General features: G+C 36.3%; 1 protein-coding gene across 1 annotated transcript; it reads left to right on the top strand.

Moving 5' to 3' along the window:
• Window positions 1-21,196: 21,196 nt before the first annotated feature.
• Window positions 21,197-22,186, top strand: LOC135157938 (galanin receptor 2b-like). Its single transcript, XM_064115143.1, has one exon. It carries the CDS (start codon window positions 21,197-21,199, stop codon window positions 22,184-22,186), a length of 990 nt encoding a protein of 329 aa, XP_063971213.1.
• Window positions 22,187-24,592: the final 2,406 nt, after the last annotated feature.

Here is a 24,592-nt window from a genome sequence, read left to right as displayed (position 1 = left end):
CGAGGACATCGACCAGTTGATAAAGCAGAGTGAAACATGCCAGAAACATCAAGCAAGGCAGCAGAAAAAAAAGAAGTGGAATATCAAGCACATTACTTCTTCTCCACACTATCCAAGATCAAACGGATTAGCTCAGAGGGTGGTTCGTACAGTCAATAATCTGTTGACAAAATTTTCTCAGACTGGCCAAGACAGTCAACTAGCAATGATGAACCTGAGAGCAACACCAGTCGAAAGTTACTTTAGATCACCAGCAGAAATGTTATTTGGTAGACCCATCAGAACCACATTATCAAGTCACTATTTCTCGAGAGATTCTACTGCCACTGATTTTCTCTTGAATAGGCAAGGCAAGGTGAATAAAGTGCATTATCGACATGCAAGTTCTGATCTACCACTTCTGCATGGAGGACAGCCAGTGAGAGTTATACATCCATGATAACACACTTGGATACCAGCTAAAGCATCCAAAGTCTGTGAGGAACCCAGGTCTTACGAAGTATCAAAAACCAAACGGAGGAATCTTAAAAGGAACAGATCACACGTGAGGGAAATTCCATCCACCATCCCCACTCCAAAGCAGGAATCGAAATTAGCGGTCGCCCGGGTGACGTTGGCAACCAAAACTGCCATCATGGTTGCCCGGATGGCAACCTAGAAAATTCCATGTTTTTTTTTCTCAAAGAGAATAAAATTCTCTTGAATTTTGCAGCAAGCAAAATTGCTTTTCCAGTCCAAAGTTTACAACTTCTGGATCAGGAATATATCTTTCAAAATCACATTGGCACAAAGTTTTAGCTAAAAAAGATCGCCCAAATGTAGCACATGAGCCTGCCAATGACTTCTAAGATTGACTGCCTGTTTGTCAAAGTCCTCCCTAAGAACCATACAGCTTGCATTTTGACATGATATAAGTTAATTGTTGGAAGTTGTAAAATGCAATTTACAGGAGGCGTTTTCCGTGGTACTGATTCGTCACCACATTTTCTACTTTTGAAAATATTAAATAGATTAATAACACAGCCATACACATCTCAATGTTCCAAAAATGCCTTCCCCTTCTTTACATTGGTCAACAGAAAGAGGTTTTTGTCATTTTTGGCACTTTAATGTATCAGAATTGTTTGATTTAAATTGTAAAGAATAAAGATAACCCACTCAATTAATTTCTCATACTCAGAATACCCTCAAAATAGAGTTCTTTTGTCAGAATCCAAGATGGCCGTCAAAGTGGCGGCCAAGGGACAATATTCAAGTATTCAGAACATCAAAATAAATTCATTCAGTGTACGACTCCAGGATTGAAAAGATGTAGGTTAGAAAAACTTATCAAAATGGTGAAAAAGGGTGGTAAGGATTATGACAAAATAGTACATTTAAGTCTGTAAAATGCAGTAAAAAAAACTAAATTCCTTAATAATTTAATATGAGGAAAGTTTTCTAGAAAGTTTCAGGGCAATTCCTTTATTTTCCTTAGATATATGGTAAATCAAGTATTTTGCAAATTTTCATCTTTGGGGGAAACATTTTCAAAAATGCACTTTTCTTATTAAGATCTCAGCCGAAATACCTTTTCATCACCTATGAATAATATCAACTTGTAGAAAATTTATTCATCTTTCATATGACACTAATTTTGTGTTCGAAGATAAACCTGATTTAGGAATACAGGCCATAGATTCAAAATACAGATAAAGTGGGGGTAGCTTCGACATATTCCTTTGAGTTGTGTATTGATGTGTCAGAACTTCATCTCTATTACCTGCAGTGCAAGTGTATCTTATAAATGTTTCCAAGAGACTTCATTAAATAAATTTCTTTATAATATAACAGAAACACCTTGTTGTCTTTGCATCCTTCTGAATCAGATACATTTCTATTACCATGCACATTACATACTGTACATTAGGGTGTGTTAGTCATACCAATACAATCGATGCGAGAGGCTGATCTAAGCTATTGTATTATTTGAATGACATACCATTCATCACTTTGCAATCGTTTTCATGGGTGTGACTGCCACACTGAGGTTGCTTTTTGGCCTCACTTTAACGCAAAATCGCTTAATACATTCACCATATTTTCCTTCTATCTGAAGCAAATGAAGATACTTATGGTGGCATGAAGCCTGCCAATATTCTCGTTGATACATCTTCTTTCATATCAAATGTTGAGATTGTGCATTTATTACTGATATTCATAATAAATCTGATCAATAACAGTGCATGTGCAATTTTTTTACCAAAAACATACAAATTTTGGCAAAAAGTCTTAATTCTTTTAAAAACTATATCAACCGACTTTAAATCTAAGAATAAAGAGATTGTAGTAAATTTTACCAACAAAATAATAGATAATTTTGCATTTTATTAAGGCCTATTTCCATTTTCTGGGTTGAAAATGTGACAATATACTTTAGTATATCCAAGTCTCCGATATGAGTAAAAAAGCTAAATTTCTGAAAACTGAATTTTCAAGTTTGAGACATTATAAGTTTGTGACTAAAAACGACGTCGATTTGGAATTTCGTCCACTTAATATTTGTGTATGAGGAAAGTTTTCTAGAAATTTTTGAGGCGATTCCGCTATTTTCTTTAGATTTATGGTAAATCATGTATTTCGCAATTTTTCTATTTTTGGGAAACAAATCTCAAAATTGCACTTTTCTTATTAAAATCTCAACCGAATTACCATTTCATCACCCCTGAAAAGTATCAACTTGTAGAAAATTTATTTATCTTTCATATGACACTAATTTTGTGGCAAATGAATGTTTGTGTCGGAATCTATGTACGAAAATCCAAATCCCATGAATATGGCGGCCATTTTGGACGCCATCTTGACTTTGAACCCCATGGGACAATATTTCGTTTTGGGAACATCAAAATTCATTCACTTCACATCTTACGGATTACAAAAATGTAGGTTAAAAAAATATATCATTCGGGTGCATGGGAACCCTATCTCTCTCCCCTACTACAGGACCATGATGTCTAAGGATCTCAGGGCAATTAGTAGTTTCGGATTGACTAAATGTAAATTAGAAGAATTACGGGTGGGGTAATCATGAATAGTTTTATTTAAAGTATAAAAATTATGAAATGATGGTGGTAGCATCCCATTTCAATACTTGAATATGAACAATAAACTTCGTAGTGTATTAATGTCGAATACTGTCAAGAGTTTTTAATTGGTAAAATAATGGTCTGGTGTGAGATAAATATTGTGAACCGGTACAAATGCGATACTGGTACTGCACTATTAGTAGTTTATTTTAAAACCGGTACTGCTGTATTTTATTCAGTCCAATAAGACCAGTGCCTCTTTGTACTTATTCGATTCGGAACCACTTATGACATGTATGAGGGACGTTTTTAGAACAGTTGCGATCACCTTGGAGTTCTTCTTACCAGTTTTCGTCACATGAAGTGACACCTTATCACTCGGAGTATCATAGCGGGTTATGGACCTTGGGGGTTCAGGTAGAAGTAGCCGTAGTAAAGTGTGCTCTTTGAGAAAGTGTTCTTTGCAAAGAACACTTTCTCAAAACTTAACAAACTTCTCACCAACCGGAATATAAGCAGTAACACACGATTACGCCTCACCAAATGCTATGTGTGGTCCATCTTCATGTACGGCAGTAAGACATGGACACTAAACCCATGTATGGAAAAGAAAATAGAGGCCTTCGAAATGTGGTCCTATCGCAGAATGTGCCGGATATCATGGAAGGAAAGGAAATCAAACGATATGAAACTAATCGATCTCACACGGAAAGAACTATTGATATCAATGAAAGAACGCAAACTCTCATTTTATGGCCATACTAGAAGACATGAATCTTTGTCAAAGAAAATCATAGAGGGAAAATTTCAAGGCAAAAGAGGGAGGGGACGTAAAAGGAAAACTGGCTTGGAAATATTGAAGAGATGACAGACAGAACGATAAAAGAATGATGCAAGATAGCACTGGACAGAGACAGATGAAAAACCATGACATCCAACCTGTTTAAAGAGAAGGAACAGCGGTAAGGTAAATAAAGTGTAGTGGAGCCTAAACAAACCCTCACTTGAAGTAGTTTCGGGGAAGCTCTTCCTCATGAGGCATAGAAAGAAGGGGGCGGGGCATAACCCTTTAGGTTTACTTTATGCCAATAAATAAATTGTGCATCTATAGTAATAAAAGCTTTGAATCATCATCGATCACTGCGATATTACAATATTATAGTTATAATATTTAATGACATACGAATCAGCAGCCTTAATCCCACCTCAAGTCGTCCTCCACTGTAATGCAACATTCTAAAGAGTGCGGTCTTTAACCCACCATTAATTCACTTGCAATCAATAAAACATATCATATTGTGTTAGCAAGTAGTAAAATAGGTACTCATTTATCATGTTTATGTCTCTCTACAAAAATAAATTTTGTTAGGCTAAGTTGTCCTCTGAATCACCAACAGTTATACCAAAAGCTACATTTTAAAACCAGCAATTTATAAACACACAGTCTTTAATACATGTCGTCGGGATGAGCATATTTTAACCTTGATGATGGAGGGTTTTTTTTTTCTTTTCTTTTTACATCATACATGTCACAGGCCTGGTGGGTGCGTCATTTAAAGCGGTTCGTAAAGTTGCGCGCGACTTTACGCACGACCAAAGACACTATATACTTGTCGTGTCCTTGTAGTGTCTTTGGAACGACTGGAGCACGTTCTTAGGTGCTAGAATCATCTGAACGGGGATCGTTGTAGGACAAGAAAGGGTTACCAGTCGTGCGTAATGTTATTCGGAAACAGCTTCATAAAACACCCAGAAGGTTGTAATATGAAAGTATTCATTCTACGCAGCCTATATAAGTGACTTGCATTTCGAATCATATCCACATAACATTAGAGTTGATTACAAATCATTGAAAGTGATAATTTGTTTGCCCTTTTACCGGCATTTTAAATGGACATAAGCAAGGATTTACATGTAATGGACTACCAAATCGTCAAATAAGTACTCGGACAAAGGTATAATTCGTCACGTCTTGATGACTACATGCATAGGACTACCAAATTACATCAACGGTAATCGTCAAATACTATATAGAGCAACGGCTTCATCACGACTAAATGGCTGGGCTGAAGGGAATTGTCATAATTGACTTTATACGAAAGCAAGAACTAAAGATTTAACCGTGGATAATTCTGATCAGTGCATCAAATAGTCTTTACATTTTTTATTATAGTGGATTCGTTTAATCTATAGTAAAAGCTCAAACATTTAAGTTTGTGTTAAGTTGTTTAGAGATTTCTCTTTAACAAATAATTTTATTTGCGATTTTTTGCTACGAACACGTTGATGAATATCTTTAGTACTTCAAACTACATGTGAATGATACAAAGGGATACTCTGGACTTTTAAACAGGTCTCTAGGACAAATTCAAATATTGCCTTCAAAAGGTTCGGTAATCATGGATAACAGTACTCTACCTAAGACATCTTCAGAATCCAACCAGCTAACCACTATGATTGTCTACACTGTATTCGGCATCTTCGGAATCGTCGGAAATGGTCTCGTTCTCGTTGTCATCGCCCAGGTCGATAATCTTCGTGGTGTCACAAATATTTTCATCGCCAACCAATCCTTGATCGATCTTTTATCCTCGATCGTCCTGATACTTAATTTCGTTGTACCTCTGCCATCGTTGCCATCAAATCAACCAATCCTTGCCGAGTTCCTTTGCCGATTCATGTACTCCGAGTATTTATTCTGGTCCCTCATAGTTGCCAGCTCCTTGAATCTTGTACTGATGACACTGGAGCGTTTTTGTGCTATTTACCATCCCATCAGATATCGCAGCTACACTAACACTCGATGCTTGAAGCTCATAGCAGGTTTACCTTGGATTATTGGCTTTTTGTTCCAGCTAACTGGTGTATTTTATTCAATTGTCCAAGAAGACGAGTGCCTCTTTTTGTACTTATCCGATTCGGAACCTCTTTTGAGGGACGTTTTTGGAGCCGTAGCGATCTCCTTGGAATTTTTCTTACCAGTTTTCGTGATGATCATCGTTTACACTTCTATAATGTTTCGGTTGAAAACAGGATCACTTTCTAAACACCACCTAGATGGCACGGTAAAATCTGGCCCTATCTCTGACAACCAACATGTCATCGATTATCGCAATCGCGCAACAAAAAACACTATCAAAACAATGCTTGTTGTGTCACTGTGTTTCATTCTGTGCTGGTCTTTGAACCAAATTGTCGTTTTTTCTTTCGCTTGTTGTGGTGGAGGTATTGATACGAATGGCCTTCTTTATCGGATCTCCGTGTTTATGGGCTTTGGGAACATGTGGATCAATCCATTCATTTATTCATTCCAATATCGTTGGTTTCAGAAAGGAATGAAACAATTGTTCTGCAAAAATACGGGAAACCGTCGTAGCCAAGGGCTGCCAACCATATCGAGATTTTGATACGGCGCAGATGAAAAATAAAGAAAAGACAACATATCGCTATTCCAATGTCATTACGAGGAATTATTATTTGTAGTGCGTAGCCAGCAAGAGTAGACTGAACCCAAACACTACTGCTATCAATTTGTATTTAGATACTCGTTAATGATAAAACTTTGGAATAACAATTTGCAAAGAACGGATTTCAACCTAACCTAATGCTCACAATACTAAATGAGAATGGCAGCAGAACCCTGTAAATCTGATAAGGCACGAAAGACGAAGGGAATCACCGCCCGGGATGAGAATATGATAATATGATTATTAAAAGTTGCAAAATTGAAGAAAGCTATGATTTTCAAAAAATTATTGCATCAATATGTCACAACAAATTACATTTTCATCAATATAACATTTAGTGATCTATAATCCAGAAAAGAAAATAATTAATGTTTATCAAGTTTATGATTATTTGAGACGGATTGTTTGTCATTTCAAAGTCAGTATATAAAACAAGTGGTTTTAGAATTTTTTCTGTATCGTAAACTCTTTTTATGTTTGTTTAATATTTATAAGCATATTTTGTTTGCCTTTGACAATTTAAATGTCGTAGTGGATTTCGTACAATTATATTTGCATTTGAGGCATTCGGCAAGCCCTCAAAAAGTAGCTTCTTTTATCCAAGTGATATTCATGACTAGAGTGTTTTTGCATTGTTAATGAGCTTGGTGCAGACCAAAAACACCTCTTTTTATTCGGCCATTGCTGCTCTAAATATAGAACAAATTTCACGTTCTTTAAAAAAAAGAAAAATCATTCTTTTAGGTCATGTGTTTGGATTTAAAAAAAAATGTTGTAATATATGGGAAAATTTTGATCTAAAACATGAAACAAAATAACTATTTTCATGCAACAAATGCTGTTGTTCTTACACTTAATTTCTGTTTGAGCCCAAATGATTTTTACATTATAATAAAGCTGAAGATCTAAGCTTTAATATGATATAATTTTCATAACAAGAGGTATTTTAGATGGGTCAGCAGCCAGATTTTCATGGGCCAAGTACATTTAGCAGCTCAAAAACAAGAATACGGCGCTCTGATTGGTCAGTCATAGAGACCACACTCCCACGCAAATTCCAATGTTCCCCACACTGGGCCTCTGCAAGGTCACACTCACCATGTGGTAATATCTTCAAAACCTTATTCAGCCAATCAGAACTCTAGCTTTTATGCCACTCAGAAATGTCAGAAATCTCGTCTGGCATCTTGATGGAAAAAGCTGGCTGCTGACCTATCTAGAGTTTGAGCTCTCCGATGATATAATAATGTTTGCGCCTAAAACTCAAAATTTTGCACAATTTGCAAGAAAAAACAGAGGAAGAAAACTCCATTAGAGGCTTCTTTTCAGGCCTGAAATTCACTTATTAATCATAATATTTTATTCAAAAGAAATAACCAATATAAAAGAGTAACCTTTACTCTTTCCCATGGTATAAAAATAATCAATTTTACTTAAGGAAAAAATGGTTAAATTCTTTTAGAAAAAGTCTCACAATTCATGAGATTTTGCAGTGATATGAATTCAGCCACGAGAGGACTTGGATAAATATTGCTCATTTGCTCATTAACATAGGGACTTGCAGACTGACTGATTTGTTATTTAATCGTTTAGCTAGAAATATGTTTTAGAGTAATTACCCATATGTGAGACTGATGTGAAACAGTTTTGCAGGTCGCTACCTTTAACGATAGTGTAGTGTTAAGAATAGCGATATTTTTATAAGTTTATGTAGGACAACTATTTTTAATGTTCTAAGGCTATGTTAGGTCCAGCTCCGACTTAAGTTATGAAGAAACAACAAATCAATCATCAACGATTTTTAATTCAGCCTTTTTTACGCTTTTCGGGACTTTGAAGCTGATGTCATCCGAGCTCGATATAAATTATTCGAGATCGCGGCTCCAGTTACCGCCGACGAACTTCGAAGCTTTACGAGCCACATCGACGTCGTCATCGAATTCGTACATATATTTCCCAGCATGTAACTTATTTGGGGTATAGGCCTATGCATTAACAATTTTATGAAATATACGCCTTTATATACCTTCACACTGCTGAAATCTTATAATTAAATTGTCATTCGAAATTTGAAACTGTACTCTAAGAACCTGTTTTATCTCGTACTTGTTTATCCTGGCAGATTGCGTATTTTTCTTGGAAAAGTTTGGGGTGCTGATTGTGGATTGATTACTTGATTGATTCTCTTTATCAGTTCCTTGTTACTACACATCCATCCTTAATTTAGAAATATCTGATCCGTGCTAACAAAGGTTTCGGGGAAGCTCTTCCTCACGAGGTATAGGGCCTTGAAAGAAGGGTGGCATAACCTATTAGGTTTACTTTTTGCCAATAAATTGTGTATTTATAATAATAAGAAAAGGTTTGAATCATCACTGATCACTGCAAGATTACAATATTATAGTTATAATATTTAAGGACATACGAACCAGCAGCCTTATATAGCCCCACCTCAAGTCGTCTTCTACTCATATAAGGCCAGGTTTATTACCCATAATGCACTATTCTGAGGAGTGTGATCTTGTGATATAACCCACCAATTCACTTCCAATAAATCCATTTCACAACAATTGTGTAAGCAAGTGGTAAACAGGTACATTTCTCCCAAAAAAATCATGTTTCTCTACAAAAATAGATTTTGTAGGCTAAGTTGTCCTCTGAATCACTAACAGTTACCAAAACCTACGCGTTAAGACTAGCAATTTATTACACACAGTTAATGATAGTCAACACACATTTTTTGGTCAGTTCGCTACCTCCTAAATACGTGTCGTCGGGTTGAGCATATTTTAACCTTGATGATGGAGGGGTTTTTTTCTTTCTTTTTACATCATACATGTCACAGGCCTGGGGGGCGTTTCATGAAAGGACTTGTCGGACGTTTTATCCGACAAGTCCCATTTTATCCGACAGTTACCATAGTAACAGTACCTCTCAGCCAATCAACATCAGAGAAAGATGTCAGATCTGACAACTTGTCGGATGAAAATGTTGATGAAACACTCCCCCGGTGGGTGTGTCATAAAGCTGCTCGTAAATTTGCGCGCGACTTTACGCACGACCAAAGACACTATATACTTTTAATGTACTTGTAGTGTCTTCGGCACGACTGAAGCATGTTCTTAGGTGCTAGAATCATCTGAACGGGGATCGTTTATAGGACAAGAAAGGGTTACCAGTCGTGCGTAATGTTATTCGGAAACAGCTTCATAAAACACCCAGAAGGTTGTAATCTGAACGTATTCATTCTACACAGCCTATATAACCGACCTGCATTACGAATCCTATCCACATAACATTAGAGCTGATTACAAATCATTGAAAGGGATAATTTGTTTGCATTTTTGCCAGCATTTTAACGGGACTTGACCAAGGTTCTGCAAGTAATGGACTACCAAATTGTCAAATAGGTACTCGGACAACGGTTCAATTCGTCACGTCTTGATGACATGTGCATAGGACTACCAAATTGCATCAACGGTAATCGTCAAATACTGTATAGAACAACGGCTTCGTCACGACTTAATGGCTGGGCTGAAGGGAATTGTCATAATTGACTTTATATGAAAACGAGAACGAGCGATCTCACCGAGGATAATTCTGATCAGTGCATCAAATAGTCAATACATTTTTTATAGTGGATTCGTCTAATAGAGTAAACGTTCAAACATCTAGGTTTATTCAAATGTTTAGAGATTTTTCTTTTATTATAAATTCATTTACAACTCAGTGTTACTGAGCACGTTGATGAATTAATTCAGTATACTCCAAACTACCTTTAAATGATACAACGGGTCCGGGATATTCTGAACATCTAAGTTGGCATATAGGACAGATTCAAATATTGTCTTCAAAAGGTTCGGTAATCATGGATAACAGTACTCTACCTAAGACATCTTCAGAATCCAACCAGCTATCCACTATGATTGTCTACACTGTATTCGGCATCTTCGGCATCATCGGCAATGGTATCGTTCTCGTTGTCATCGCCCAGGTCGAAGATCTTCGTGGTGTCACAAATATTTTCATCGCCAACCAATCCTTGATCGATCTTTTATCCTCGATTGCCCTGATAATTAATTTCGTTTTACCTCTGCCATCTCTGCCATCAAATCAACCAAACCTTGCCGAGTTCCTCTGCCGATTCTTGTACTCCCAGTATTTATTCTGGTCCCTCATAGTTGCCAGCTCCTTGAATCTTGTACTGATGACACTGGAGCGTTTTTGTGCTATTTACCATCCCATCAGATATCGCAGCTACACTAACACTCGATGTCTGAAGCTCATAGCAGGTTTGCCTTGGATAATTGGCTTCCTGTTCCAGCTTACTCTTATATTTTATTCGATCGTCCAAGAAGACCAGTGTCTCTTGCTGTACTTAACCGATTTGGAACCACTTTTGAGGGACGTGTTTGGAGCCGTAGCGATCTCCTTGGAATTTTTCTTACCGGTTTTCGTGATGATCATCGTTTACACTTCTATAATGTTACGGTTGAAAACAGGATCCCTTTCTAAACACCACCAAGAAGGCACGGTAAAATCTGGCCCTTTCTCTGATAACCAACATGTCATCGATTATCGAAATCGTGCCACAAAAAACACCATCAAAACTATGTTTATCGTGTCAATGTGTTTCATCCTCTGCTGGTCTTTGAACCAAATTGTAATTTTTTCTTTCATTTGTTGTGGTGGAGGTATTGATACGAATGGTCTTCTTTATCGGATCTCCGTGTTTATGGGCTTCGGGAACATGTGGATCAATCCATTCATTTATTCATTCCAATATCGTTGGTTTCAGAAAGGATTGAAACAAGTCTTCTGCAAAAATGCGAGAAACCGTCAGAGCCAAGGAATACCAACCATATCCAGATTTCGGCACAGCGCAGATGAAAAATAAAGATTGTGCAAAGTTGGTGACCCCATCTAATTTTGTGCCAACCATTATTATCTCATTTCCACTTTTTGTTTCGGTTATGTTCTGTTGATACTTTGTTTTTGTTATGATTTATATTTTCTTTGTGAATATATAATTTTGTTCTCATTGTGTTCTTTTTATTGAATTTGGAAATAGATACTTGAATTAAAAAATTGAAAGACGGATGTGTTTAAATGGATAATACATGTATACATATATATACAAAGGAAGAGGGCCCTTTGCATAACGTGTGATGCAGCGCGTCATGTGCTATGTATAGGCGTAAAATAATCCAGGCATGGACGATAGACGTAGCTTTCAAGGTATCTCATTTAATGCTAGCTTTCGGCCAGTAGGGCCTTTTATCAGGCCTATCTGTATTGAAACAAACAAAACAAAATAGAACAAAACCATACAAATAAAATCGTAATAACAACAAAGTAAGTAAAGGGTTACAAAAGGTACAGAACAGAAGGATAATAGTAAGATGACAAAAAAAACTACAAAAGAGGAGGTAATGAATTAAACGAGATGGTTTGGTACAATAGAAGTTACCAAATCCTTTTCTATTGTACCAAACCATCTCGTTTAATTCATGACCTCCTCTTTTGTTTTTGTCATCTTACTGTTATCCTTCTGTTCTGTACCTTTTGTTACCCTTTACTTACTTTGTTGTTATTATGATTTCATTTGTATGGTTTTGTTATATTTTGTTTTGTGTGTTTCAATACATATAAGCCTGAAGAAGGCCCTACTGGCCGAAAAAGCTAGCATTAAATGAGATACCTTGAAAGCTGCGTCTATCGTCAATGCCTGGATTATTTTACGCCTATATATATATATACATATACGTGTTACATTAAAGGATTGCGAGGACACTTATGTTGCTATGGCAAGAGTAGACCTAAACCCAAACGCAATCGATAGATAATTTGTATTAAGATACCCGTCAACGAAAAGAGATTTAATTAACGTAATCGGATTTAAGCTAAAATAATACTTATACGCCTTTATACTGTTATACACTTTATACAATTACACTGCTGAAAATACATTGCCATTTAGGATTTAGAATTTATCAATAAAATTCATCAAAGAAGATTCTCGATTATGCGATGTATTAGGCCTATACAATTAGGGTCTACTGAACTGTAAGAACACGTTTTATATTGTACTTGTTTATCCTGGCAGCGCAGATTGCTTATTTCTTTTGGAAAAGTTTGGGATGCTGAGTCACCTCGATCGTTTTGTGGATTGATTATTCTCTTTAATCATTTCCTTGTTATTACACATCCATCCTTAATTAATCAAAAAATCTCCAAACCAACAAAGGTTTCGAGCAAGCTCATCCTCAGGAGTTATAAAAAGAAGGGGACACAATCCATTAGGTTTACTTTTTGCCAATAAATTGTGCATCTAGTAATGAAAAGCCTTGAATCTCATCACTGATCACTGCAATGTTACAATTTTATTGTTGTTATTGTAATACGTGTCGTCAGTTCGAGTCTATGTTAACCTTTATGGTAGAAGATTTTACATCGAAAAAGGCCTTTTCGTGAAGTTGCGCGCGACTTTACGCGCGGCCAACAGGAGTAGCGTCTTTGGCACGACTGGAACATGTTTTAGGTGCGAGAATCGTTTGAATAAGGATCGTTTAGGACGAGAAAAGTTTACCAATCGTGCGTAATATCTTACGAACAGCTTCATAAAACACCCAGGTTTTAATCTGAAAGTATTCATTATACACAGCCTATATAACTGACCTGCATTACGAATCCTATCCACATAACAGGAGTGTTGATTGCAAATCATTGGAAGTGACAATTTCTTTGCATTTTTGCTGGCATTTTAAAGGGATTTGAATAACTTGGTTCTGCATGCAATGGACTGCCAAATTCCATAAGGTTGATAACGTCAAATAAGTACTCGGCAAAGGTATAATTCGTCACGTCTTGATGACTGCATGAACAGGACTACCAAATAGCACCAACGGTAATCGTCAAATACTATATAGAACAACAGCTTCGTCAAGTCTTAATGACTTTCAAGGAAATTATCATAATTGACATTATATGACACTCAAAAACTCAAAACTACCTTTGAATGGTACAAAGAGAAGGGATATTCTGAACATCTATATAGGCCGATAGGAAAACAATTCAAAATATTGCCTTCAAACGGTTCGGGAATCATGGATAACAGTACTCTACCTATGACATCTTCAAAATCCAACCAGCTATCCACTACGATTGTCTACACTGTATTCGGCATCTTCGGCATCGTCGGCAATGGACTCGTTCTTCTTGTCATCGCCCAAGTCGAAAATCTTCGTGGTGTCACCAATATTTTCATTGCCAACCAATCCTTAATCGACTTCTCGTCCTCGATCGTTCTTATTGCATGCTTCGTCGTACCTCTACCATATTTGCCATCAGATCGACCAATCCTAGCTGAGTTCCTTTGCCGATTCTTGTACTCCCAGTACATATTCTGGTCCCTCATAGTTGCCAGTTCCTTGAATCTTGTCCTGATGACACTGGAGCGTTTTTGTGCTATTTACCATCCCATCAGATATCGCAGCTACACTAACACTCGATGTTTGAAGCTCATAGCAGGTTTGCCTTGGATTATTGGCTTTTTGTTCCAGCTTACTGGTGTATTTTATTCAGTAGTCGAAGAAGGCCAGTGCATCTTGTTGTTGATATCTGACTCGGAACCCATCTTGAGAAGCGTTTTTGGAGCAGTAGCGATCACCTTGGAATTCTTCTTACCAGTTTTCGTGATGATCATCGTGTACTCTTCTATAGTGGTACGGTTGAAAATAGGTGCGCTTTCTAACCACCGTCGGGATGGCACGATCAAATCCGACTCTACTTCTAAAAACCAAGGAGTGATCGATTATCGCAATCGCGCCACAAAAAACACCCTCAAAACTATGTTTATCGTGTCACTTTGTTTTATCCTCTGCTGGGCTCTGAATCAAATTGTACTATTTTCTTTCGCTTGTTGTGGTGGAGGGATTGATACGAATGGTCTTCTTTATCGGATCTCCGTGTTTATGGGCTTTGGAAATATGTGGATCAATCCATTCATTTATTCATTCCAATATCGTTGGTTTCAGAAAGGATTGAAACAAGTCTTCTGCAAAAATAAGAGAAACCGCCGTAGCCAAGGAATATTAACCATATCCAGATTTCGACACAGCGCAGATGACAAATAAAAAAGGCGATACACCGCTATTTCAATTTCCTTACTTTGGAGTTATTATTATTTGGTGTTTTTTTTTTTTTTTTTTTTTTTTTTTTTGGGGGGGGGGGGGCGAAAAGCGAACTGAATCATTACAATTGGCAGGTCTCTCCCCCCAATGCAATTGATTGGGGGATGCAGATTGGTCACTACACCAGGATTTCCCCTTACTCTTGAATATGAATAGTACATTTGGTTCTTAACAACTGTTAACGCGCAAAGGTGGGAAACTCCTCTAATAAACGTCCTTTCCGAAAGACGGATTTAAAAATGGATAATACATCTAATTGAGAGCTTCAACATATTACATGGTATTACCCTGTTACACCGGATGTCGTACCCGAGACAAGTCTCGGGGCTACCCGTGACTGGTTTCCAAAAAGTTGACCTAAATTTTTGACCCCCTATTACACCGGAATAGTAACGAGTCTCAGGGCACCCCGAGACAGCTTTTTGTGCGTTTACACCGAATTACCAAAGCTGTCTCGGGGCTTCCCGAGACCGGTGTCGGAACACATCGCGAGGTGGTCCGAGATAGATTTGCACAGAAGGGGCCTCGGGTAGGTTTGTGCGTTTACACCGGATTAGAAACCGGCCCGAGACTGGTCTCGGGGCACCCCGAGACTATTTAGGAAATCCTGTGTAACATGATTCTCGTCAACGACAAGAGTTTTGATTAACGTACATGTAGATCGGATTTCAGCTAAAATAATAATTATACGCTTATATACAGTTAATACCTTTACACTGCTGAAATATGTTGTCATTTAGTATTTTGAATTTATCAGTCAAATTCTTCAAACAAGATTGTCGATTATGCGATGTATTATATTACTGAACTGTAAGAACTTGTTTTATCTCGTACTTGTTTATCATGGCAGATTGCTTATTTCTTTTGGAAAGGTTTGTGATGCTGAGTCGCCTCGATCGTTTTGTGGATTGATGACTATTCTCTTTAATCATTTCCTTGTTATAACACATCCATTCTTAATTAATTTAGAAATCTCTAAACCAACAAAGGTCTCGAGCAAGCTCATCATCAGGAGTTATAGAAAGAAGGGGGCATAGTTCATAATGTTTACTTTTTGCCAATAAATTGTGCATCTAGTTATGAAAAGCATTGAATCCGGTCACTGATCACTGCAATTTTATAATTTTATTGTTGTAATAGTAATACGTGTCGCCGGGTCGAGTCTATCTTAACCTTTATGGTAAAAGCTTTTACATCAATAGAGGTCTTTTCGTAAAGCGCGCGCGACTTTACGCGCGACCAACAGGAGTAGCGTCTTTGGCATGACTGGAACATGTTTTAGGTGCTAGAATCACCAACATAAGGATCGTTTAGGACAAGAAAGGGTTACCAGTCGTGCGTAATGTCATTCATAAGCTTAGGAATAGCTTCATGAAACACCCATAAGGTTTCAGTCTGAAGGTATTCATTCTCCACCGCCTCGTAAGTGACCTAAGGACGTATCGTATCCATTAGAGTTGAATACAAATCATCGACAAAGTGACAATATCTTTGCATTTTTGCTGGCATTTTAAATGGATTTGAACAAGGTTCTGCATGCATGGGACTACGAAATTGGATCATGGGTGATCGTCAAATAAGTACTTGGACAACGGTTTAATTCGTCGCGTCTTGATGACTGCATGCATATGACTACCAAATTGCACCAAGGGTAGTGTTCAAAGACCAGAACAACGGCTTCGTCACGTCTTAACGATTGGGCTCAAGGAAATTGTCATATGATTGATATGAAAACGAGAACTAACGAGTTCGCAGTGGATAAACTTAATCAGTATACTCTTTACACTTCAGTCGTGGTGGATAAGATCGATTTAGAGTAAAGAGCTAAAACATTCAAGCTTGTTTTGAATGTTTTGAGATTTATCTTTAATAATAAATTATGTGTGATTTATTGTTACTGAACAATACAAAGAATAACCTCAGTACTCCAAAGAAATATACGAAGGGAATTTCTGAACATCTACATACTGTCTTCAAAGATCAAATGTGTGAAAGGGTTTAGCAATCATGGATAACAGTACTCTACCTATGATATCTTCAGAATCAGGCTATCTATCCACTACCATTATTTACACTATGTTTGGCATCTTAGGCATCGTCGGTAATGGAGTCGTTCTCTTTGTCATCGCCCGAGTCGAAAATATCCGTGGTGCCTCCAATATTTTCATCGCCAACCAATCTTTGATCGATCTGTTATCCGCGATCGCCCTGATATTTATTTTTGTTGTGCCTCTGCCATCTTTGTCATCAGATCGACCGATCCTTGCCGAGTTCCTTTGCCGATTCTTGTACTCCCAGTATTTATTCTGGTCCCTCATAGTTGCCAGCTCCTTGAATCTTGTCCTGATGACACTGGAGCGTCTTTGTGCTATTTACCATCCCATCAGATATCGCAGCTACACTAACACTCGATGTCTGAAGCTCATAGCAGGTTTGCCTTGGATGATTGGCTTTCTGTTCCAGCTTACTGTTGTATTTTATACAATTGTCCAAGACGATCAGTGTCTCTTGTTACACTTTTCTAATTCGGAACCCATCTTGAGAAATGTTTTTGGAGCCGTAGCGATCTCCTTGGAATTTTTTATACCAGTTCTCGTGATGATCATCGTTTACTCATCTATAGTGGTACGGTTGAAAACAGACGCCCTCTCTAAACAGCGTCAGGGTTCCACGATAAAGTCTGACTCCATTTCTAAAAACCAAGGTGTGATCGATTATCGCAATCGCGCAACAAAAAACACCATAAAGACTTTGTTTATCGTGTCACTTTGTTTTATTCTCTGCTGGGCTCTGAATCAAATTGTACTATTTTCTTTCGCTTGTTGTGGTGGAGGAATTGATACGAATGGTCTTCTTTATCGGATATCCGTGTTTATGGGCTTTGGAAATATGTGGATCAATCCATTCATTTATTCATTCCAATATCGTTGGTTTCAGAAAGGATTGAAACAAGTCTTCTGCAAAAATAAAAAGAGAAACCGTCGTAGCCAAGGGATACCAACCATATCCAGATTCCGAAACAGCGCAAATGAATATTGAATAATGAAAAAAAGACGACAAATCGTTTTTCTTTAATTACCTTACCCGGAAATTTTTCAAAATAAATGATATGGCTAAATGAGGGCTGAAACGGGCAAATTGATGAGTAAACAGCTTTGGTTAGGACAATTAAATTGGGGAACAAGTGTTACACTAGGATCGGAAGGACACCAATACGTTGATTTAGCAAGAGTAGACTAATACCTAGTTCCCACGTTCTGTCACAGTTGGCGTTACGATTGAAATCGTGGTATAAATCGTGGAGTTATCGAAGTAATCGTACTAGATCTTAAGAGATCTTGAGGTCACTCTTGGCAATGTTCGTGATTGTAATAAAAAAAATCAAATGGTTCAAAATTTTTCTAGATTTACGTAAGGACATTCGTATACTAGTATAACCATGGCATGAAAGTTGTTGTTGTTATTTTGAATAGGCAAACTAGTCAGTTTTGACTATTGTTGCCTTGTAATTTGCTTTCCTTTTTTTTTCAAAACAGATTAATTTCTTTGTTGAATCTATATCAGTTAGAAAATAAAGGAAAGAGAGGAAAGAAAAGTTCTTAGGAAATCGTGCAAGACCACCTCTCCTGCCCTGTACAGCACGTTATCCTGACAAGCCCGTTCGATGTGCATTTCGAGGGCGTCTCAGGAGTACAAAAATGTATTTCCTATGTCTCTCAAACGTGAGCAGGGGGCATGAAAGTGGGAGCGAGGTATAAACATCTACCGCTATATCGTAGTTATATACTCGTTAACAAAGGGAGATTTAATTGATAAAGATAAAGGTTCATCCTAGCCTTAAACTGATATGAATACATGAGAATAAAAGTAGAATCCTGGTTTGACCCCAAAGAGAAGGTCATCAGTAATCAGTTGTACGTAAAGTTTCGCGTGACTTGACGAAACGCCACCCGTGATGACGATATGATTTTAAATTATTAAGATTTGCACAAACCCCCTTTCTTTTTCTTGACAATGGCGTAATGAGGCAAAAATTTCGAAGGGGCATCATAATGGCGTATCAGGAAAATCTCATGAAAGGTGCGAGCGAAGCGAGCGAGCAGAAATTTCGACATGTTTATTAAAAAAAAAAAAAAAAATTGTAGTAGATTTTGACGTAATATTCTGAAAATAATATTATAAATAAATATATTTCACACTTCTCTCTTCCCCTCCTTTTTTTTTGGGGGGGGGGGGGGATCGTAAACAATTGCTTGGCGAGAACTTTAATTTTCGAAAATCAGATTTTGTACAGGTGATTTTTATGTAATATTGATTTATAAATGTACATAATCTTCACAATAGATGTTGGTATCAATGTAAATACTGTTTTAGGTTACAAGTATAGTACTTGATTTTTTTTAAGGATATCAACGACTCCGTTTTCATCACATTAATGTACACTTAATTAGTGCACTAGTGCACTGAGTGAATATTGCAAAAAGCTTTCAACAGGAAAAAAATTTAACTCAAGGATATAGTGTGTGGGTGATTATAAGAATCTGATTGGATAACCGAACTTGGTGGTTAAATTACTAGATCACATTACTTGTGGACACCAGGGTTAGGCTCAATTACTTTCTTCAATTACAATTACAAGTAAGTAATTGAAGAAATGCTCAATCACAATTACTTTTCAATTAAATTACATTTTTTCAATTACAATTACTTTTGTCATGCAATTACAATCATAATTTCAATTACTTTCTGTAAAAGTCATAAATGAATTGAATTTGTATTATGTATGTACTAACGTTAGTATCACCAATTTAACACGATTCTAAGTTACAGAGACACTGACAAGATGAATGTTTATAATATTAAAGAGCGTGGATTCTGCCTATAACACTCTTTGATGCTGAAGCAGTTGACATGAAAAAGGTCATGAAATTAAATCATAAATTAAGTAAGTTTATTGTAAAGTGATTGAATGTAATTAAAAGTAATTGACAGTAATCAAAGTCAATTATATTTTTTCAGTTACAATTAAAATTACAAAAAATTGAATTAATTACGTAATTGATCTATTACCTTGTAATTGGTGAACGCTTTTGAATGCTACTTGCAATATTGTTTGCGTGGGTTATTCAGATGACCTACGTTGTGAAAAAATCCCTGATTTTACAGAAAAAACAAGATTTTGCTGAAAGCAATTACATAATCATTCTGTAAATTCATAAAACAGGAATTTTCTACAATTTTACAGAACAGGTCTGACCTACAATGTTAAAAAAATGATTTTACAGAAAAAACAAAGATTTTGTAGATAGCAATTACAGAATCATTCTGTAAATTCATAAAACAGGAATTTTCTACAATTTAACAAAAAGGGGAAAATGATGTTTTATTTAAGGAAATTTGTAAGGTTCCATATACACCAAATACCAATTTCCTGTAATCTTTTACATGATATAATGGAAGATTAAACAATCTGGTAAGATTACAGGTGTTCTCGAGACTCTGCTGCAGGAACTTCTTTTATTTTAAGGATAAATTCTCTAACAGTGTAGGATATGAATAGACGAAGAAGTATTGATTATGAATACGACAATGTACATCAGAACGATAGCTAACTTCGACAGAAGTATCAAGGTCATCAAGGAGAGGGTGAACGAAAATAAATACACCTTGAAAGAATTCGAGGCAAATTTTTTTTTCATATAACGATCATCTCTATTGTTTTTAGTTTAAATATAGTAGTTTAATATTGTATTTCAAAACATTTGATTCTTAATAAGTTCTTAATAAACACACATGTATTATATATGTACACTTAATAACGATTCTTTTTTGGGGGATCATCCAATCTTTACAAAACATACTTGGGTTGTCAAAATGAATATCTCTATAAGCAAAGTTCTATGGTGGCTTGCGATATGAACACACATGATGACGTTCATTATTTTTTTTATTGATGTTATTGTGAGTTGGCCACAGAGTCATATTACAGATGTTATTTGAGAGTCAAGCATCATGAATACGACTATCAAAGTGTTACCATGGAGGATAATGCGCAGTAAGTTATCTGATCATCGTCCTTTTAAATTTGTTTTAATAAAGCGTCTCCAGGCAAATAAACCGATGTCCATCACCTTCATGAGTTTAAACATTTTCATTCTTCCGAGCACGTTTAAAAATCAACGCATCTGAAAATCTTCTCTGATAATTCTAGTGGCATGAGGCACATTTGATCAGCTAGCTCGTAAGGTGCGTTATACATGATAGAGCAACACTTTAATTTGTACTATTTGTGGTTTTGCTTTGGTTTAACCGTTCAGGTTTGAGCATACGAGATAAAATAGAAATTAAAGCCTTTTTTGTGCTCTTTCAAATACAGAACAGAATGCTTTGAAGTATTTGGTCAATAATACATTAATTGTTTGAAATTATCTAATCTCAATCGGCATTATTCTGCAAGCTTGGGATATTCACCATGGACAACAGTACAGAACTCTTGGCAACTTCCGCAATTCCAGGATCGAGAGATCTATCCACTAGCATCATCTACACTGTATTCGGCATCTTCGGTATCGTCGGCAATGGACTCGTTCTCCTTGTCATCGCCCAAGTCGAAAATCTTCGTGGTGTTACCAATCTTTTCATTGCCAACCAATCTGTAATCGACTTCTCATCCTCGATCGTTCTTATCGCAAACTTCGTCGTGCCTCTACCGCATTTGCCATCAGACCAGCCAATCCTAGCTGAATTCCTCTGCCGATTCTGGTACACCAAGTACTTCTTTTGGTCCCTCATAGTTGCCAGTTCCTTGAATCTTGTCCTGATGACTCTTCCCATGAGGTATCGCAGCTACACTAACACTCGACGTCTGAAGTTCGTAGCAGTTCTTCCCTGGATGATTGGCTTTCTGTTCCAGCTTGCCGTTGTGTGTTATACAATTCTAGAGGATAACCAGTGTGTCCTTTACTGGTCATACTGGGAACCCGTGTTTTTCAAAGTTTTTGGTTCCATGGCTGTGTTCTTGGAATTCCTACTACCGTTGATAGTCATTATCATCGTTTACTCATCTATAGCAGTACGGCTTTCCCATTCCTGTCAACGAAGTGAGGTGAAGTTGGATCCTCTTTCCCGAAGCAAGAAAGTTGTGGATTATCGCAATCGCGCCACCAAAAACATAATTAAAACAATGATGTTTGTCTCAATATTTTTCATCATATGTTGGTTTTTAAATCAAGTTGTAGTTTTTGCTTTGATATCTTGGGGTGGTAACGTTGATCCAAATGGTATCCTATATCGTATATCTGTATTCATGGGATTCGGAAATATGTGCATCAATCCTATCATTTATTCATTCCAATACCATTGGTTTCAGAAGGGTCTGAAAAAACTGTTCTGTAAAAACAGAAGAGGTATCCAAAGTCAAGCGATTGAAACAGTGTCAGGAACTACAAAAAATAAACCATAATAATAGAAATAAAAACTAGTAATACTTGCATTGGTCATGATTAAAGGGGAATGGAACCTTTTGAACAAGTTAGCTTTTGTAGAAACAGAAAAATCAAAAAATAATATCAAAGCACATTTGAGAAAAATCGGGCAAATAATGAGAAAGTTATGACAATTTGAATATTGCGATCACTAATGCTATGGACATCCTCTTATTGGCAGTGCGACAAATAGTTGTGATGTCACATGTGAACAACTTTCCCTTTGATGGACTAGTACTATAAAATACCAACAAAATATATATTTTTGCTCTTTCTTGGGGTGATACAAACTCTGTATCCTTAGTGTATTCTTTGAAAATATGTATTACATGCCCTATAGAAAGAATACATGATATTCTGATAGATGTGATAAAAGAGGCATTTTAAATGAAATGTATAGAACAGTAATGGGCTGTTCAAATGTGACATCACACATCTTTGTTGTATTGCCAATAGGAGGATCTACATAACAATAAAGATCTAAACTTCAAATGATCATATAACTTTTTTATAATTCATTCAATTTTTCTCAAACTTTAGTTTATATGTTTCTTTGATTTTTCTGTTTTTGCACAATCTATCTTGTTTTATGTGTTTCATTTTCCTATAATATGTTAAACCTAGATTTAATCCTATAGTCCAGTCATTTTAACTTTTAACTGGGAAGAAATTGCAATAGAATTATATTCTACTGCAGTGAATTTCTTTGAGGTCCACAGAAGACCATGATAAAAGTCCTCACAAATCCAGATAGAAAGTTTTCCAATTTGCAAAAGTCCAAAATGGCCCCCAAATATATTATTTTTACCCACTTAAGAGTAAAATAGCCACAACTGTGGGATATCATTTGATAGAGTTTATAATTTGATTAAATGAGTGATTCGTTTGCATTTTATTTAACCTATATTTTTAAATATCTGCCAAATAATTATTTTGATATTTCATACACATGTTTTTAATTTTACTTTCAAATACAGAAAACCAAAAGTTTTGTTTTGTGCAAGATGTTTTACACTGCAATACATTCACTTGAGATCCTTCGAAACAATATCAAAAATCCTAAAGAATCCAGATGATATAAATCCAGCATATGGACATTGTGGTCCAAATCCATGTCAATTTTCACGGTGCCCGATGTGCTTATTTGTGAGGGCGTCGTGATCTAGTGGTTACGGCTCTCGTCTTTCATTCTGAGAAAAGTGGGTTCGATTCCTAGCAAAGGTATGTTTTCCTTAAAAAAAAATATCCACATTGTGCTGCACTCAACCGGGGTGAAGTGAAACTTTTTCCTCGACAAAAGCCTCTTCTCAGTCATGCAGGCTCAATTTCGCATGTGAATGTGAGATCTTTGAATCGCAAATTTGAAAAGTATATGAAGATGAAAGTTCATTGATATTACCACAAGTTTTCTTTGCATTATGAACATAAGTTTCAAGCAGGAAAAGAAAAGATTCAAATAAAATTTGGGGTTATATCAATGAACAAAAATAGTGGCTCGAATATGTGATTACCGAGAGTTCATGGGTCCATACATTAGTCAAACATTTTTCTTCCTGCAAATAACAAGTTCAGAAGTTAAAGAAATGTCATAAACACTTGATCAATCTAAAGCAAGTGGTTATGATGGCATATCAGTTCGACTGTTGATATATGCTATGGATTGTATGTGCAAACCTCTTTCTCATCTATTCAAATTTTCATTTACCATAGGCATTTTCCAGATAAATTAAAAGTCGTAGAGGTTATACCAGTTTTCAAAAATGGAGATAAAGACTTACCTGGAAGTTATAGACCAATATCGGTTTTACCCGCGATTAGCAAATTATTTGAAGAAAGAAAAAAAAACTAGTTAATGCACGTTTCATAGAAAAAAATGAAATATTCTATAAACACCAATATGGTTTTAGAAATTGATACATTACGACACTTTCTCTGATAACTCTGATTAATCAAATTACAAGATATACTGATGAAGGAAAGATGACAGTAGGAATATTCATAGATTTTGCTTAAGTTTTTGATACGATTAAACATTTTATTCTCTATAAGAAACTAGAACACTATGGCATTCGTGGCAAGTAGAGTGGTTTAATGATTATTTAGGAAACATGAAAAAAAATTATTATAATGGTGTAAATTCCAAATACAGGTCGATTTCATGCGGTATTCCACAAGGATCAATTTTAGGTCCAAGTTTGTCGTTGTTGTATAAACGATCTGATAAACTCATCAAATTATTTCAATGTCTGGCTTTTTACGGATTACACGAATTTATTATTACTTTCAATTGCGATGAACGACATATTGATTTATCAGAAATTGGTGTCAATTTAAAGAATATAAAAGCGTGGTGCAATGCCAACAATTTGAAATCAATGTTACGA

The sequence above is a fragment of the Lytechinus pictus genome, unplaced genomic scaffold, assembly GCF_037042905.1.
Source record: "Lytechinus pictus isolate F3 Inbred unplaced genomic scaffold, Lp3.0 scaffold_20, whole genome shotgun sequence".
Taxonomy (NCBI): domain Eukaryota; kingdom Metazoa; phylum Echinodermata; class Echinoidea; order Temnopleuroida; family Toxopneustidae; genus Lytechinus; species Lytechinus pictus.
This window is presented reverse-complemented; position numbering and strand designations above follow the sequence as displayed.

Excerpts from the sequence above, each read along its gene's own strand:
- LOC135157938 (XM_064115143.1), top strand. The coding sequence starts at position 21,197 with ATGGACAACAGTACAGAACTCTTGGCAACTTCCGCAATTCCAGGATCG.